A 20,293-nucleotide genomic window follows, 5' to 3' on the forward strand; every position below is an offset into this window, starting at 1 on the left:
ATCTGACTTAAATTCTAATTATCTTGTCATTTTCAGTACCTGGTAGACTATCCAACCAGGATAGGTAACCTCAGAGTAGGCAACACACAAATAGTCTAAAATAATTACCGTTTTCATGTAGACACAGTATATAGCTTAAAAAGAATGAACCTTTTTAAGCATTAAACTGTGCCGTAAATATCTACAGATATTCTACCTATATCTCATAATTAACATAATTGTTTGATATATTTTATTTAGAATTGAAGCCAACATAAGAAAATGATGAAAATAATAAAGTATCTCTCTATTCGCAAAGTATGAAATAATTGTCAGGAATGCTTATGGAATATTCTTAGGGAATGCTACTTAAAATTCAAAAACAATTTTTAGTGTGCGATGTTAAATATGCTTGAAATGTTTAAGGTATAGTTTAAGGCATGTTGCCCACTTGCTGATGGTGGTTTCTACCTCCATGGAACTAAATAACTATGAACTGTACGTAGACCAGCTTCGATGACTAGTGAGCGGGTGAGCGCTGAATTTACGCTGCGAAATCATATGTGTGCGACCTAGTGGAGACGCTTAGGCAGGATACGTTGTTAAAGGGGATTGATATTGGTATGATACAAAATAAAAACTTATGGAAATATGTAATTAGGGAAACCGACCCGACATAAAGATAATTATGATGATAGTTACTTTTCTTAAGTACTGGTATTGTTCTTATCGCGGCCTTTTTTCAGAGCCCCATTTCTTTCTAATACATGTAGATATCGGCAAAAAATGGTATGATTGATTATTTCTGAAAGAAAATTAACATATTGCATCATCAAAATAAATTTAGAAGGCATATTTATGTACACTTTTTATTGGTTTTCATTTAACCACACCCTGTCCCTAACCAATCGAAATCAGGCGAATATTTGAATAAAGAACTGTCATTCCGTGAGCGAACGATATTTTAATGCTGGAAAAATTTATTTGTACTTATAATCTTATCTACTTTTTTAATCAATTAAAATATTTCGTATTTCAAGCCTGGTAAATAGAGTATCTGTATTTTCTTCTAGGGCATCTTTTAGGGAGTCGGGTATGTTATATTTCCATCATTAACTGTTACATTTGGGAGACTATATTAAAAAATGTTTTACCGTTAGAATACTGTTGTCCATTTCACACACTGGTTAACATTTCTAAATATATATAATACCCATTTATGTTCCATTGAATTAAAGAGTTGAAAATGATATATTAATAAATGTTTGTAGAGGAGTCGCTATCTAAGTCTGTTTGAAGGTCTGGGTTGATATGCTTTAGTATTTTTTTTCTTATTCGAGAGTATTTGACTTTAATTTTTCGGTTCTTTAGGTAAGGGTATATTTTAGCTTATAGATCTATGACCTCTGCTTTTCCCCCTTTATATATTTTGGCCATACTCAACGGGTCTGGTGAGTCCTCACAGTTTTCAAAAATGTCTAATAACTGTTCGTAATTTATAGGGTAGTTGTAGTTTGGATTATCAAATATTGTTTAAGTGTAACTTAGCATTTCTTCTATTGTTTTTTTATACAATTTTGATTAGAAGCTGATGGAGAGATTTGGGATATTGTGCGTTTGTTTTGTGTATGCATTGTCTCATTTTCTAGATAAATTTTTAGGTCGTTTGTTGTTTGTCAATCTTCTTTGGTTGGGTGTATGGTTGGTTTTTGCTGTTGGGTTTTTCGTTGTATGTTTTCTTCTTTTGATTTTTGTTGATGAGCGTTTTTTCAATCGGTAGATTAGTTGTAATTTTAATTGGGTCTATGTTTGGAAATGGATTATTTGATGTTGAATTATCTTGTAATTGCAGTAGGCATTATGCAGTTTTTTTAAGTGGTTGGTTTGCTTAAATGTTTGGCAAGCTTGGTTATATCTAGTGATAGGTAAGTCATTAGGTTATTTCCTCATGTATGATAAGGCATGAATCAGGTAGGGTCTAGTTATTTAGTGGAGAATATTTGTGGGTTTGGCGTCTGAAGTTCAAAACATGTTGGAATTGTTTTGTTGATGTGCCTATCCTTAGGAATGGTAAAGGCGACAGAAGATTTAATCCATGTGATTGTAGTGCAGATATTAGGATTGAGTGTGGGATTGAGGGACAGACATTAAGCAATACTCGCTGCTGGGAATAACTAGTCTACTGGCCTGTATGAGTTGTTAGTTTATTTTCACTTCTGTATAAGATCCTCAACTCGTTTGTCGTTTGCTAAATATATAGATACTGTGTTATTTGATAATCTTGAACAGAAAATAATGTGGGTTGGTTATATCAGAAGACTCAGAACGGACAGATAATCTTGTTTGGTATTTTGAATTGCTTCGAATATAATTGCTTGTTTTCTTGATTGAAATATATTGATGGTTGGTGATTGACTGGTTACGGAAGAATATGTAGGTAATCCAATTGATTTGCAGAGGAGCTATTTGGTATATTATTAGTAGTAGAAATTTCAAATTGAATAGAACTATTTAGTTACCATTTGAATAATTAGAGTACGGTCCTGGCAAACAACCTACATATCCGTAGTAGAACGAGTTTACATGTTCTAGTTTTTGTAGGTTATTTGCTTATATTCCAATATATTATATAATAGAAACTGTTATGATTAAAGTAACTTACAGTCTCTGTGTTGTTTATTGTTGATATTACACTACTGAATCACTAATTAATGAAATATTTTTTAGTATTCTTCTTCTTCGCGTGCTATATCAGAATTATCCGACGTTGGCGATTACCATTGCGAAGGTTTCTCGATCTTCTGCAATATGGAATAATTGTTCTGCATTTGATATATTATTCTGCATTAGTATAACACTAAGTAGTTTTTTTAAATTAATTTGCGGAACTCGATTTTAAATACGTATTCGTCGAATTTGTCGGTAAGATTCTAATCTTTATTCTGTTAAGGTTCATTTTCTCGACTCATATACTTTTTTTGGAGCTTGTATTATGTTACATTGTATTTATGTTCACATCTCGTTTATATCTCCTCCACCTATTGGTGGGTTTGTTTTAAACTTTTCTTCTAAGCTTTTTTCTACAACTAATTTATATTTCTGGTCATCTATATTCTCTACTTTTAGTTTTTCAGGGTATTTGGGTAGTTTTTGTTTGATTGTGTTCGATTATCTATTATTTAATATTTTTTGGAAATATTCCCAATACATTTCTTTTCGTTCCTTAACTATTTCTATGGTAATTTAAAAGATATGAAGATAAGAAAATAGACGTATTAACTGATACAAAAACAATATATATTTATTAAAAAATTTTAACAATTTATAAAGATATTTAAGAAGAGTTACAATTAAAGCTTATAATAACGCTACCAGCGTCGCGAAGCTGTCATTTTTGAGGTTATCTTGATTTTAAACAAACTGAATCGTTTATGGTATTCCCAGTACCCAAACAGTTCATTTTAAACTCTTAATTATTTTTTCCATAATATAAAAAATGGAAGATATGTACTCCTTTTAGAAAAAATCTTTTCTATCTCGAATGATCTTGAAAAAATCTTTTAACATGCTGTATATAAAGTACGCCAAACCAATTCACAGAAACAGATTTAAAAGAAATATTTTGGAAACACCATAAGCAATTTTATGACTCAAGGACTTTCTCAAAACAAACAGCGTTGACTTCACCAATTACATGGCGTAGCCACTCTCAAATACACTTAATATTGCTTTATTGCTAACAAAACAAAATATTTTATGGTTATTACAATATGAAAATCAGACGTATAAATTTGTAGATATAAAACCAGTCTTACAAATATATAATTATTATTCGAGAAAAATAATAAGTTTCAAATAAACCTACAGCTGCCGTATATTTACTTTTCCGGATCTTATACTACTCCAATCGTCAGGGGCGAAAATGCCTCTGAACCTCTATAAATCATACGAACAAGCTGAATTTTACTGAGAATATCAATTAAGAGCTAGGATACCTCAGAAGATTGTAAAATATTGTAATTTAATGAATTGTATTATTGTATTATAAACGGCCCAACACCGAAAGGTACAAATCAGTCTACTGATTAAGTAAGGTAAAGTACTTTAAAATGAGACAAGAAAATAGCTTCAGAACAATATTAAGAAACCGTTATAGGCCCAGCGGTATTCAAAATTTTCGGAGATTGAAAATTCTTTACAAAAAACTGGCACATTTCCAAAATTCAATCAAATTTTTACGAAGATGTAGAGACAACAAAATAAAATACTTTGTTGAGTATGAGGGACATGATCAGGCGAATATCTGCGTTTTTAATATGTTTGAATTAGAATTGGTTAAATGAGTTTTCAAACGGATAGAAAAGTCGAAATTTAGACGGTATCCATTTAGAACCCCAAAAAATATGCAAAAAAGTTTCCTATTTCTATCCGCTGGCTTCTCACTAAAACCCCCTTTGTAAGGGGGGCACGAATCTGTACACCGTAGAAAAAAATGTAGTTGAGATCATTTTAAACAAAAATGTTTATTAGTACTTTTTGTGTAGAATGAATATTGGCCGGTTACTATGGAATTTCCATTGTTATAGGCTAATCTTCAAAACTTATAGCATGGAATTTCGGTTTTGAGTTTTCCACACACAGGTGAGGAGTTTGAAATATGCCTACAAAACGTTGAATTTAAACTTTTACATTAAAAACGATCTTAAACGTTTAAAACTGCTGCTTTTCAATTAAACACGTACATTTTTCGAATCTACACAACTTTAGCTATAAATTCCGCCAAATAACGTCCTCGTGGAGGCATTTCCCGTAACGTGCGATCGTTTGTAATGTAAAAGTTTAAATTCTCCGGCCCATGAAAGTGATAAATTTTATTGATCTCATGGGAATTGTAAAAAATGGCAAAAATCGCGCAACTTTTATTTATTTAACAGATTTTTAGAAACTGACATTGTTTGCGGCAAAATACAAAAGCTGCACCCTTCATCTTTAAAACGCATTTTAATTTTCATCGGTAGGACACTGATCACAAGATATCGAATTTTTACCACCTAGTTGATACAAATTTTATTTAAAATTAATTTCGCGCGCGTGACTGACATTCAAAATCGCCGGTCGTTTCAAGCGATGTTTGTGAAAGAACGGTTTATTCTACATAAAACGTGCTAATAAACATTTTTGTTCAAAATTATCTCAGCTACGTTTGTTATTTAAATACATAACTACTTGGGAGGCCACAAACGAGAGAATGATGAAAATGAATCTTACGATTAGAGGACACAAATGCACAATCTTGGGTGTATATACATCTCGAGAAATTATCATCTTGGGAGACTTAAACAGCAGAACTGAAAAAAAAAACCATAACGCAGTTATAGGTCAATTCGGAGAGGACCACGTAAATGATAATGGTACCAGACTAATATCATTATACGAACAAAATGAAATGAAAATTGCAAATGAATTTTTTCAACACAGAGACTTACATAAATACACATGGACGCAAAATACGAGAGGGTTGAAATCAATCATAGGCTACACAATCATACGACAAAAAACAAATATGATTATACAAGATGTAAGAGTATTGAATGGAGCTACCTGAGGAAGCGATCATCACTTATTAAAACCTAAGATCACATTTGGAGTAAATAAACCTAAAGAAGAAAACGAAGGAAATGAAAGGGAGAAAGAAATACAGAAGAGGTATAACCTACTCAGCTTAAAACAAGAAAGCGTGAGAGAATTATACAGAAATATTAAATCAAAAGTTGGAAAATAAACAATTTAACAATAATGAAGAACATTACACTCACATAAAACGGTGTCTCCAGGAGGAAGCAACAGAAGCCATTGGATACCAAATCCAGAATCAAGGAAAACTTCCATTTTGGTTTGACGAAGAAATAGAACAAAAAATAAAGAAGAAAAGAGACCAATATCAAAAATTCTTAAATACAAAGAATATAACGGATAAAATAATCTACAAGGAGTCTCAAGCTAAAGTACGAAAAATGATATGTCGGAAGAAAAATAAGGCATGGCAACAAAAGTGTAACATGATAAATTCACATCTAGGAGGACGAAGAAACACAGAAAGTTGGAGAGTCTTAAAATCTTTACGACAAAATAAGAAGAGAGACATAGTGTCAACAATAACAATGGATGACTGTGACCAATATTTGAGAAACTTCTAAGGGAAGATATACCACAATTTAAAGACAGCAACGAAACACAAAATATAAATATTTTAACTTCGCCCATACGAATAACAACGAAAGAAGTGGAAGATGTATGTAGATCTCTAAAAAATAACAAAGCACCGGATCCAGGTAACATGAGTTAATTAAACACGGTACAACCAAACTATATACAAGTTGAACCAAACTGTTCCAAAACTGCATTAATGGAATGACAACCCCAGAGTGGAAGACATCATTCATATCCACTATACACAAAAAAGGCAGAAGGGATGAATGTGAAAATTACAGATGCATTGCCGTGACAAACTCGTTCAGTAAAATATACGCAAAAGTAATTAAAAACAAAATAGAAAGCGAATATAAAGACTTAGAGGCTGAGGAACAGGCAGGATTTAGGGCAGGTAGATATACTGTTGACCATTTGTTTTGCATTACACAGATTATTGAACAGAAAATAGCCGTTAATCAAGAAGTACATTTATTGTATGTAGATCTACGAAAGGCTTAAAATAGCGTACCACTTTAAAAAATATGGGAAGCGTTAGAGAAAACAAACATATGCATGAATTTAATAAATGCGACGAAGGAACTGTACGATACTGCTAACCCAAAGGTAAAGGTTGAAAATAATCTGTCAAGTGGATTCCAAATGAATAAAGGCCTTAAGCAGGGCTGCTGTCTTTCCCCGACATTATTTAAAATTTATCTAGAATAAGCTCTAAAATCGTGGAAGCGCAAATGTAGAAATATGGGAATGCCGATTAACAACAATAGCATATACACTTTGTCATTTGCAGATGATCAACTAGTGATAGCACAAGATTATGACGATATTGAGTATATGACTCGAAAATTAATCGAGGAGTATAAAAAATGGGGACTTAAAATAAATATCCAAAAAACCGAGTATATGTGTATCGGCGGGAAACAACAGAACTTCATATTGGAAGATGGAGAAGTTATCAAACATTGCAACACATATAAATATTTAGGTATGATCATCACAAAAGAATGCAACGTAGACAAAACAATTGAGAAAAAAAATAACCAAGCAAGAAAAGTAATTTCCCTTCTCAATAGTATCCTTTGGGATCAATCAATCTCTAATAATAACGAGCACAAGATATATAACACAATCATTAAAAGTATAATTACCTACAGTAGTGAAGTATGGCAAATAAAGGAAAGATACAAGAGAAAGCTTGAGGCAACGGAAATGGATTTCTGAAGACGTTCAGCTGGAAAATCTAGACTAGAAAGAGTAACGAACAACAGAATAAGAAAAATTATGAAAGTAAAACATACAATAGTAGACGATATTGGTATCCAACAACTCAGATGGTACGGTTCTGTACTTCAGAATGTCTGAAGAAAGTCTCCCAAAACAAGTCTTAATGTGGACCCCTCACGGTAGAAAAAAAGGGGAAGACCCCGCCTTAGTTGGAGAGAAGGCATCAATAGAGAAATGAAAGACAGAGAGATAGAAGAAGACTTATGGATGAATCGAGAGGAGTGACAACTGGTAAATCGATTTTTTTTGTTCTCCTCCACCCGTACGAGTGGGAGTTTTAGAGGGAAGCCAGGAGTGGTAAACTTTTTTGCATATTTTTGAGGTCCCAAAATTAACATTCTCAGCAAAAATTCAGCTTGTTCGTATGATTTTTAGAGGTTAAAGCTCTGATGACTAGATTATAAATATCCAAATTTTTTTGTATAAAAAGAAAATAACCAAGATACCAAAAACTTGCACCTTCATTGGCCAAAATATTGATTTTTGATAGCCAAGTTGGCCTGAAGACTCTGAATTTTATGGTAGCTTGGAACCGCAAACATCTGTAAACAACTGACGAAGCACCACAAAATAACTTTATTGTAGGTGCCACGGCACAAAGAAATTGCTGACAACGGGATAACTGATAGATAAAGAAGGAGCTAGGACTCCTTTTATCGGACCAGAATCATTCTGTGGTATATCACACAAACGCATAGTGGAAGACGCTCGAAAAGGGAAAATGAACAATCCAATACACAAACAATAAACGTTCTATTGATAACATTGCTTAGAAAACTAAAAGGAAACATAAAGAAAGACAAGAAAGATAAAGTAAACGAATAATAGCCTATTTAAAATTAGGAGAATACATTTATAATAGGTTGCCAGTCAAAAAGTGGCCGCAAATAGTTTTAATTCAATTAATAGTAATTAATTTTTGATACAAATTTTATTTCGTTAATTTATTTGTAAAATAAAATTCGCTGCGCATGACGTTTATGCATGTTTTTATATAAAATTAAAGCTATTTTTTTTTAATATGATGATGTAAGTTTGCCTGAGAAAAAATGGTCGAAAATTAGGGTTACCAGCTGTTAAAGACGCGAGGTATCAAAGATAAAATAAAAGACAGCCAGCGCGCAACGCTACTGGTTTGAAGTGTCACTTGTGTGAGTACATATTATCACTTGTCAAACCAGTGTCGTTACGCCCTAATTCTATTTTACTTTATCTTTGGTACCTCGCATTTTTAACAGCTGGCAATCCTAATTTGCGATTTTCTCAGGCAACCTTATATCATCATATTTAGAAAAAAATTAACTTTAATTTCATATAAAAAACATGAATATACGTCATAAGCAGCTTATTTTATTTAAAATATAAATGAACGAAATAAAATATTTGTCAAATACTAATTACTCTTAATTGAATTGTATTCTCCAAATTTTAAATGTATGTAAAAATTTGAGTTTGATGAACTACGTCATGAACGTAGTGATTCTGCAGTGGGATCTTGTACTATAAGCAAGAACCAACGGATGGAATGAAATGAAACATCTAACACAAGATTATCGGTAGGAGATAATTCGATTATTTAATTCTTCTTACAGCCAGGTACCGAAAGATAAATGATAAACATTGATAGTTTGTAATTAAACAGTTTTTTCTTAATGACAAAACCTGACATATGCGCTTTTTTTATTTGTATATTTTGAAATGTAGTAAAATAAATTAAAAAAAAAAAGCTTTGGCGATAACATCACTAAAAATAACAACAAAAAAATATATTTAAATTCTTTGGTTTGATTACTAGAAATTTGTTGTTTATATGCCTCATACAATTGAAATATATATTATTCTAAATTCAATAACTGGAAGACATATAGATAATACATATCGTGACTGAGGCTGTAAAACCCGACAGACATTTGCTGAGCAAATTGTGGTTAAATGCAAATTGTCGGCTTTTGGAGGCTGAACAAGGATAAATACAAAAAAAAATAACATTTGACACAAAATCTAATTAACACAAATCTTCATGAGGTCGAAGCGACCTTAAGTCACTTCAATTTTAATTTTTAAGATATTTAATATGATTGTCTGATAAGACTGAAAACATTTTTTAAACTACGGTATACAGCCAGCCAACCACTGGGATTTTCCCCTTTTCTTAGTAAATTTGAGATTACCGAAAGAAATAAGTAAGAAAACAGTTAAAGATTTACAAGACTGTCATAAGACTTGTAATTCAGAGAAACCAAGGATTTGGAAAAATATGATTAACACAAATATATGAACAGAAGCTAGAAATCCTACAAAAAAAGATAATTAGCTAAATAATCGAAGCGTGCAAATTATACTAGATGAAATAAGAAGACTAATAAATCAAACCATCCAAGAATAAGACATTGCGAAGTTTGTGATATGTAAAGATTTAAATGGCTTACCACATATAAAAACAGCTAATATATAATTCATCCAAAGAGAATAACAAGCTGGAGACCAACAACAAAGAGGTTAATATACTACTTTCTGGAAAATAACAAAGAGAAAAAAATTACGAATTAATGTTGGGCAGCAACTGAATCAATGGAGCCCAAAACGGAGGTCAATAAGGAATAAAGAAGCACTGATGATAATGATGGCAATCAAACTACTAAGCAAATATTATAAAGCAAATTATGAAATTTAGTGGACATTGCTTGAATAAAATTGGTCATCTAATTTAGGTGTGACTATGACTAATGCCAATTTATATTGCACCAATTAATCTCATGCAATATACCACGTTATGAGAGTGAATAAATATGTGTTGCTACAAACCATAATGCAGGGAAAAATACAGGGAAAACGAAGTATTGGAAGAAGACGCATCTCCTGGCACAACAATATGAGAAAGTGGTATAATTGCAGTTCCGTCGACTTGTTCAGAGCTGCAATCTCAAAAGTGAAAATAGCTGTGATGATTACCAACCTCCTTAGAGAAGACGGTACCTAAATAGAAGAAGAATATACCACGGGACAAGGAAATTGATTTTTGTGAAATCAATATCCAATATTATGACGCAACTATTAAAAAAGGGGTATGTAATAGGTCTGCAGATCATCTTTGGATAATTTATCAGTGAAAAAGATTATATTCTGCACGCATACTTTTGCTTAAGTGAAAAAAAATCCTGCCAGGACTGAGGGAGTTAAGATCTAGAGAGGTATATTATTGATGGCGATAATGAAATATAAAAAACCATTCGAAGGCGTGAAAACGTTGAGTAAACAATTCAGGAGTGCAACAACCACTTTCAGAAGAATGGGAACAATAGGGCGAAGATGTAGTTTTTGCAACCAATTTTTCAGCAAAAATGGGAGCAATTGAACCAATATGTAATAGTCTGACAGGACAATTATGCTTTATTAATATAAGTCCGAAAATGTATATGTATTTTCAAATTTTAAGCATACGCAGCTCTTCTGCATACGTTGTGTATAATTAGATGTACATCGACACCAAAGTAGCGGATCCATACTAGATAGAGCTAGGCAATATTATATTTGGTAAAAAGATAATACCTTTTATTAATCAGGTAGCTTTGACCGTTACAAATAGCAACGCAGGATTATGTTTATTATATAAAATATTAATAATTGCAATTAAATCTCAAAAATATAAAGCATACAAACAAAAATTACTCCATAATCGTTTTGGCGTTTGATAAAAGTCAAATATCACTTTTTATATAATAAAGGAACACCTTTGGAATAAACTTTTTGTTTTTATAAATCCATCACATTGAAAGTTCCGTTTCTTATTGACTGTCTAATTTTTATTGATTTAATCAGAAAGTCTACGTCCAATTCGTATGTCGTTAAAAGGGTGCTATTTGAAAACGCTACTCCGTTATCTTCAAAAAGTAAAACGTTTCTGGAATAAAAAAATAAATATAAATTATTACTGTAAATATTTTTCTCGATTTAAAGATTACAATTTGTCATAAATCAGCTAACGAATAATTTTTTGTTAACTGACAAACTGATAGTTTAAAATCTTATTATCGAAAAAGTGAGAATAGATATTTTCCATTTGCAATATTTTTATAAGTCTAATTGCTGTTGTATAACGTTTTCTGAAAACATACAATTAGAGTATCGAGCTATCATCAAGTACCTATATTTGAAGGGGTTAAGAAATGAACAGGTGTACGTAGGTATGCTTAATAACTTTGCCGATCAATGTTCTTCGTATCCGACCGTCAAAATTGAATTGCAAGCTTTAAAAGAGATACATTTTTATTACAGATGAATACCAGAAAGGCCAGTTTCTCTGTCGACTGCAGTAAATATTAATGGTGTTCATGAAATGATTTTATCATACTGTCGAATTGGACTAAAACGAATATCTGCGCCACTGAATATTATATGAACTCGTCTGTTACATAGTTCCCGTCGATTTAGACATGAGAACAATTTCTGCAAAATTAATCCCAAAATGTAATGTTGACTAGACGTGTATGTAAAAGTATCGCGTTGGATCTGTGCTCCGTTTGACTCCTGTGCACGCAAACTCCTTAAACAGTGTTGTTCCTATGGATAAAATCTTTGTTATGGATCTTCTCAGACCCTTCTTTCAGTACCTCATTTCTTTCTAATACGTGTACGTGTACCAGATAGTAACAAAAAATTGTATTTCCATGATTATTTCTCAAAGAAAATAAACCAAGGATGTATGTATTGAAGATAATTTGTCTCTAACACCAAAAATATACCAAATAATACACGCATTTGAAATTAGTAAAAACAGAAAAACACACTCGCAGTACTGAAGCGTATAAACAAAAAGAACATTCCTTGTCAAATTATTCAATAAAATCTCTATTCATAATTATCCCTTAAATTTAGTCTTATGTACCTTTTTACGAACAATACATAGCCGAATTAGACGTAATTGCGAACAAGTGCTTTTGAAACCCACGAAGCATTGAATAAACCTGCTGCCGAGATCAAATAAAGGACGCATTTGTTTTTGTCATTGACTATGAGAACGCTTTTGACCGAGTCAAGCATCATAAACTGAGAGAAATGATTCACAAGTCGATGAAAAGAATATTCGAATTATACAATAACGAACTTATATTGGAAACAAAAGGAATGAACACGAGCAGGACACTCTATAACAGACGACTGCAGGGGGTTCGGCAGTGATGTATACTAACACCTCTGCTATGCAACCTATATTCTTATCAAGTATTTGACGAAGCAGTAGGACTAATGGATTCCGGTGTTACGTTAAATGGAGTACCATTAAATACAATTAGATATGCAGACGATACGGTCATTATGTCTAACACATAGAGGGATTTGAAGAGCTTTTAAATGGTATGAATACAAAAGAAATCTTTGCGCTCAATGTAAACGTAGCTAAAACAAAGTTTATGTTATTTAGTCGAACACCACACATTAACAATGGAGCGCAGATAGAAAACATTGAAAAATTTAAATACCGGAGAAGTATTATTGCCCAAGATTTGAACCCTGACTGTGAGATTAAAAGTAGAATAGAAATGGAGCGAGCAACATTCAACATAATGCAATAGATTCAACAATAAATCGTCTTCTGCCTTTTGAGATGTGGTTATATAGAGGAATGCTTAGCTTCTCATGAGTAAAACATATATCTACCTCATATGTTCTATAGAGGACCAATACTAAAACAACATTATTGAACACAAAAAACTACAGCAAAATAGACAATAGGCGGCACATCTTGAGAGGAGCTAGTGTTACTAAAATACTAGTTTATCAAAAAGTGTTGGAAAAAATACTTTTACAGTTTATTAACACGTTCCCTGCCATGTTTGTCCGATTTGGACCAACGTAAGTTTTGCATTAACAGACCATGTTGGTCCCATAGGAACATTTATTCCGATGGCCTACAAGCTATGTGCTGTATACAGAATTTGTGCGGTGAACCCCTTTGCGGTTCACCTAATTTACTATCAGAGAGGTCTCTGGACTTCTTGTTACTTCGTATAGATGTCGCTGCTAGCGTACCTGGCTGTTATTTTGGTTATAATAACCAAATACTAGACTGCATTTCATTTCAGTTGAACTTCCACAAGTGCTCCTGATGATGAGTTGAATAACTCGAAACACGTGTAGAGCAATGGTGGAGTTCCGATTGAAATGAAATGCAATCTTTTACTTTCATTTAAACGTCTTTCTCTACGTAAAGAGCGAAAAAGATAGTAATTTTCAAAGGTGAATCGTAGATGCATGTTGAAGTAAAAAGATACTTCTAGCGTCGTTAAAAGTCTCTAGTAAGGGGCTTTGAATTTGCGGTTCACCTAATTTACTATCAGAGAGGTCTCTGGACTTCTTGTTACTTCGTATAGATGTCGCTGCTAGCGTACCTGGCTGTTATTTTGGTTATAATAACCAAATACTAGACTGCATTTCATTTCAGTTGAACTTCCACAAGTGCTCCTGATGATGAGTTGAATAACTCGAAACACGTGTAGAGCAATGGTGGAGTTCCGATTGAAATGAAATGCAATCTTTTACTTTCATTTAAACGTCTTTCTCTACGTAAAGAGCGAAAAAGATAGTAATTTTCAAAGGTGAATCGTAGATGCATGTTGAAGTAAAAAGATACTTCTAGCGTCGTTAAAAGTCTCTAGTAAGGGGCTTTGAATTTGCGGTTCACCTAATTTACTATCAGAGAGGTCTCTGGACTTCTTGTTACTTCGTATAGATGTCGCTGCTAGCGTACCTGGCTGTTATTTTGGTTATAATAACCAAATACTAGACTGCATTTCATTTCAGTTGAACTTCCACAAGTGCTCCTGATGATGAGTTGAATAACTCGAAACACGTGTAGAGCAATGGTGGAGTTCCGATTGAAATGAAATGCAATCTTTTACTTTCATATATATATATATATATATATATATATATATATATATATATATATATATATATATATTTGTTTGGTTACAAATCAGACTAATTACTCTGTCATCGACCACAGCATCAAAAAAGTCTTCAGGCGTACCATTTGCCAACATTGCAGCTACTTCATCATTTACTCCTGACGGAATAGAAAAGGTGTTATTAGCTTATAATTACCTACTCGTCTTCTTCACGTGCCATCTCCGCGACAGAGGTTGGCAATCATCATGGCTATTCTGATCTTAGATGCTGCTGCTCTGAATAGTTCAATTGATGTGCATCCGTACCATTTCCTCAAGTTACGCAACCATGAGATTCTTCTTCTTCCTACACTTCTCTTGCCCTGGATTTTCCCTTGTATAATCAATTGAAGTAGGTTGTATCTCTCATTACGCATAACATGCCCCAGGTATTGCAGCTTTCGTGTCTTGATGGTTTCCAATACTTCCATTCTTTTGTTGATTCTTCTCATGACTTCGTTGTTTGTTACATGCTCGGTCCATGATATCTTCAGGATTCTTCTATACACCCACATTTCAAATGCTTCCAACTTTTTAGCAGTCGACGCGTTAAGTGTCCATGCTTCTATCCCATAAAGCAGAGTCGAGAAAATGTAACACCTTGCCAGCCTAACTCTGTCCAATTTTAGTTCTCTTGCACAAAGTACCTTTCTCATTTTATTGAAGTTTGTACGTGCTTTCTCTATTCGAACTTTGATTTCTTTGGAGTAATCGTTTGTGTAATTAAATATTATGCCAAGATAGTGGTAGTTTTCAACTTGTTCTAAAGCACTACCGTTAATTGTCAAGCTTTCACCATTATTTTGGGTTTTTGATATCCTCATAAATTTGGTTTTCTTGGTGTTTATTGATATTAATTACCTACTACTGGACCCCAATTTGATTCTATATTCGGGACTGGATCTTCACTACGTTGTGGATCCAAGTTCGGTTCTGGATCGAGTATTGAATTTAAGTTCGGTCCTGGAACGATATTACCTTGACGATTACGATTAGGTTGTTCTGGAGCATGCATTGAATTCAAGTTCGGTCCTGGATTGATATTATCGTGAACATGACGAGTAGGTTGTAAATCTAATTTTATTTTTTTTCTCTGTAAAAACTTTCGTACATTTTTCACCGTTTCTTCTGAATCTGACGAGTCTGATTCTTCTTTGGAACTACACAGGTACTCACTATCAGAAGCTTCGAATGGTTCATCATCGTGATTGGAAAGTTCTCCAAAAGTTATTGCAATGTTTTGCAATTCAAGCTCTGTCAGAGGTTTAGAACGTAGAAGTATTTAAGATCACACAATATGTTGTAAAAATATTGTATTTTAAACATTATTTAATACTTACAGCAATTTATTCTTTCAATTTATTGAAATGAAAAACAATCAACAAGAACAATACACAATGTGCATTCGTTTATTTATGTTAGGTCATGTTTACTGCGATGGACCAACGGCGCACAGAAGCATTAGTACGGTTCACTGGGCCGCGTTGTCCCGATGGGACCAACACATTTTTTATATGGTGGCTCATAGACGCACTTAAAAGAATGGTTGGCTCACGGAGGCATTGATTTAGAAAATATAGTCGGCAGCGAACGTGTTAAACAAATAATTTGACATAAAACCCATTAGAATAGCGGATAAAGTAACAACAATGATCAACAAAATAACAATCATAGGGTAAAGCAATTGGACCAGATGATATTCCTGGAAAAGTGTGGATATCATTAGGAGAGTTGGAAATAAATTGGTTAACAGGTTTGTTTAATCAAATTATGGAAGTGGGCCAAGTTCCAGCCGAATAAAGAAGCAGTATATTAGTACACAAAGATCTTCAAAGAACAATGCACACACTACAGAGCTACAAAAATAGTTGGTCACACTATAAAAATATAGAATAGAGTAAATAATAAACGGATACGTGAAGAAACCGAAATATCCGAAAGTAAGTTTGGAATTAAGCAGTTCTCGATAAGTATGGATAAGAGGGAGTAACACGTTGTAGTAGTGACAGGTGTAGGAGAGGCGTAAGTTTCATTCCCTGGTGCTTAATGTCTGATGATGATGAAGTGTTAGTAGGAAATACGGAAAGAGTTTTACAACAAAAACTGGAACAGTAGGGACAAGCTCTTGAGGAAAAAGGGGAACAACGAATGGGGGAAGCAAAAGTTGGACAGAGAATCTTAGAGCTGTTCCATATGGCAGAAGACAAAACGACTCAAAAACTATGTCTGCCGCAATTGCAGACGAAATATCAGAAAGAAATAATACCGGAAGACGGCCTATAAATTCCGATAAAAATGTATCTTAACAAAAGCATTTTTTAGTAATTCGAAATTATCCAATCTCTTTCTAAATCGATTTTATAAGTAAACCAAATCTGTACGTGTTCATTATATTAAAGTAATTATTTATTTTAATAAAGTGATGCATTCATTAGTGATTAAATGTGAATAAAGATTAAAAATAATCACTCGACCTAACAAATGCAGTAATAAAACCAAAAACGAACTTACTTTATGTCACACTTGCAGTTTTTTGGACAAACTTTAAAAACGGATTTCATCAAAACACCATCATCATCTACCATCAATGGAATATCTACATTTGAAAATGGCGAATTGCGCAACACCTTGGCTCTTTCGTAAATATCCATCCGTTTGCCTTTGGTGCACAATATAACTCTTGCATTTAGTTCCAAAAATTCTACATATCTATCTCGAATTTGATTAATTTCCATCGTTGTTTCAGGTTGCACAGCAAAGCTTAAAATTGTATTGAGTTTTTAAAAAAGGTATAGAAAAATAATATCTAGTTGAAATAATATCAACCACACGTGTTTTACACTACTAATGCGAATATTACATTAATATACACAGAGTGGCAAACGTGTGGAATATTCTGAATAATAAACAGACTATTTGTGAAAAAATTTCTCGGACAGGTCAATTTTTATTTTCAATTTGAAATTTTCTTATGCTTTAAGAAAATGTACATGGTGAATTACCTTCATGTAATGACGTCACTAGCAAATTTTTTTAAACGTCTTTTATATTTTTATAGCAATAAAAAGAGGACTTGTATTCAATTCATTTGTTAACACATACTTTACTTTTAATATACCTCCCAGAAGAAAGTCTAAGAGTGTTAGATCAGGTGATCTTGCAGGCCCTTTCGTTCCATCCACCGATTAGCAATCAATTAATTTAAGTATTGGCGCACTTGTATTGCGTAATGCGGTGTAGCTCCATCTTGTTGGAATCATAAACGACTGTCTGTTTATGATTGTCAATCAAGACTGTAGACTAATTTATCTGTATTCGTCGCAGCTTGTTTCCCGCTGTGTCTTCGGAAGTGCTATAAAAACAGTCTTGAGCTATTAGTCAGGTATTTCACAAGTTAACATCTTTAAAAAGCTTAACTAGAGTACTGATGTCTTCGTATCTCACGTTTAATAGTACATTTGAGGTGTTGTCTGGTACACTTGGTATCTTGGTTTTAGCTGCTTTTATGCCATAAAGAGCTTCAGGTCATTCTTCTTGATTTACATTACCCTGTATGTTTGATCTGCCATCTTGAAACAATTCAGTTATATAGTTGTTCCATCTTTGTAGAATTTCTCGTTCATCAATAGCTTTTTATGCATTAACTCGTTGAATCTCAGCGGTTTTCTTATTATATAGTCCAGCAATTTCACGAACTTTCTTATGTATATTGAACATATTACACCTATTTTTGAATTTTTCATTTCTGAACATCTACTTCTCTGTACTTGCTCTATTTTTTTTTTGCTTTGTACTTGCATCGTCTATACATATGTCACAAATCACAACCACTGGTTCAATATATACATTCGGAACTTTATTTACGGAACATATGATTTTTAATACAATTACTAAGATTACCTGATTTGCAATTAACCAGTGTAAATTTCTATATAACGTCGGGATGTTTTATAACTAATTTATTTGTTCCACTGGATTGCCTCTCCTCTGCGGTTTGTAGTAGCGTATGTGGCACGCTGACAGTGTTGCTCCGTCTACCGATTTTTCCTGAAAGTCTGGTTTGTTTGTTTCATTAGGTATTATTTGAATTATTAAATTTATACTTAAATACATTTATTATTCCAAATATTGTTTATAATTTCAAATTAAAAAGAGTGTATTATTATTATTTCATTTTTGAAATTCCTTTTTATTTTTATAAATCTACTTTTTTTTCAAGCCGTTTTGGCAATAAAACAACCATTTTTTTTAGTTAAATAATATTTTTAATTCCATATCTAAATTTATAAATACGTACGTTTTCGGCGAATTGACATGCACTCTAGCTGTGTTCCGTTTTTACACTTACACTGGCAGCATCGCGGCATGAATTGAGACTCTAGTCGAACAAAATAATTAATTATAAAACATCGCGATGTTATGTTGAAATTTACACTGGTTAATTGCAAATCAGAGGGTCTGAGTTATTGTATTAAAAATCCTATGTTCCGTCAAAATTTTTCCAAATCTGTATAATAAATCAGGTGCAAATCCTGGCCTATGCTGATGATGTCAATATTGTTGGGAGAATGGACAACGTTGTACGAGAGGCGTATGTAGCAATAAAAAAACAGCTACAAAAATGGTTTAATAATAAACACCAACAAAACCAAGTATATGAAAATAAGCACGCAACCACAAATCCTCGACCACTCGTTATAGAAATCGACGAAGTAATCGAAGCAGTGAACGAATTTGTATACCTAGGAGCGCTCCTTAACACTGAAAATAATACTACCGCAGAGATAAACCGCAGAATTTGCACGGTCAACAGATGCTATTTTGGGCTCAATCTCCTCATTAAATACACAATTACATCGAGAAATACAAAAATAAAACTCTACAAAACAATAATATGCCCAGTCCTAACATATGGTTCAGAGACCGGTACTCTAACAAAAAATAAGAAAAATATGTTAGGATGTTTCGAAAGAAAGGTACTAAGGCGAATCTATGGAGCAGTGAATGACAATGGAGTGAGGAGAAGACGATACAACTTCGAACTTTATAGAATATACCAGGAAGCTGATATCGTAAAACATATTAAGATAGGACATCTGAGGCGGATAGGCCATGTAATGCGGATGGAATAAAATGACCCAGCTAGAAAAACTAGCTAGCCAGAGAAGAAGAGGAAGACCCAGAACAAGGTTCCTTGTTAACATCGATGAAGACATGAGAAATATGGGAATACGTGCTTGGCGGAGAATAGATAGGGACGACTGGAGAGAAATTCTTGAAGAGGCTAGGACCTCTAGAGGCAGGGTTGTAAAGCTAGAATGATCATGATGACGACTTGCATAAGGTTCTTTGTTCCATAAGGTTCAGTATTTCTTCTCTCATCCATTGTTGTTTATTGAACCTGTAGATATTTCCGGATTAATCTGTTATTAGTGCATGGTTCTCATCATTGTACTTTACAATCTGAAGAAATTACAGTGTTATGAAACATACCATTAAAGAAATAAACTTAATTATTGCAGGTAACAGTTAAGTCATGTAAATCTTATGTCTATTCTTATACTTACATGTCACAATGGAAACAAATTATGGACAAATAAAATCCATTAAATTGTTTCGAACTTAGCATTACAGGGTTGTCGTTAACTAGACCTATACAAGACCATATTGCCTCTTTTCCAAGCATATCATAACCTGAAAAATTAGTTCGTCATTTACATAGCCTACTATACAGCTCTAAAAATAAATACAATTTCTTTATAAATAAATATTAGTTGCAGAAATAAATAATATAGAACAAGGAAATGCAAAAACTTTATATGAGGGGTTACAGAAAGTCCGCCATAATACAACAAAAAAATCATTAGGAGAAAAGG

The 20,293-nt window shown here is 33.1% G+C and overlaps 1 protein-coding gene across 2 annotated transcripts in view; it reads right to left on the minus strand.

Moving 5' to 3' along the window:
* Positions 1-3,324: 3,324 nt before the first annotated feature.
* LOC140447619 (uncharacterized) overlaps positions 3,325-20,293 on the minus strand; it is a 67,628-nt gene continuing 50,659 nt past the window's right edge. For both annotated transcript variants that reach the window (XM_072540379.1, XM_072540385.1), the window contains exons 9-11: positions 19,985-20,111; positions 16,929-17,177; positions 3,325-11,374 (exon numbers count right to left, since the gene is read on the minus strand). In XM_072540379.1, the coding sequence (XP_072396480.1) occupies positions 11,227-11,374; positions 16,929-17,177; positions 19,985-20,111 (524 nt within the window). In that variant the 3' untranslated portion in view covers positions 3,325-11,226. The remainder of the gene's footprint in view (positions 11,375-16,928; positions 17,178-19,984; positions 20,112-20,293) is intronic.

The sequence above is a fragment of the Diabrotica undecimpunctata genome, chromosome 1 (genome assembly GCF_040954645.1).
Source record: "Diabrotica undecimpunctata isolate CICGRU chromosome 1, icDiaUnde3, whole genome shotgun sequence".
In the NCBI taxonomy this organism is placed as follows: Eukaryota; Metazoa; Arthropoda; class Insecta; order Coleoptera; family Chrysomelidae; genus Diabrotica; species Diabrotica undecimpunctata.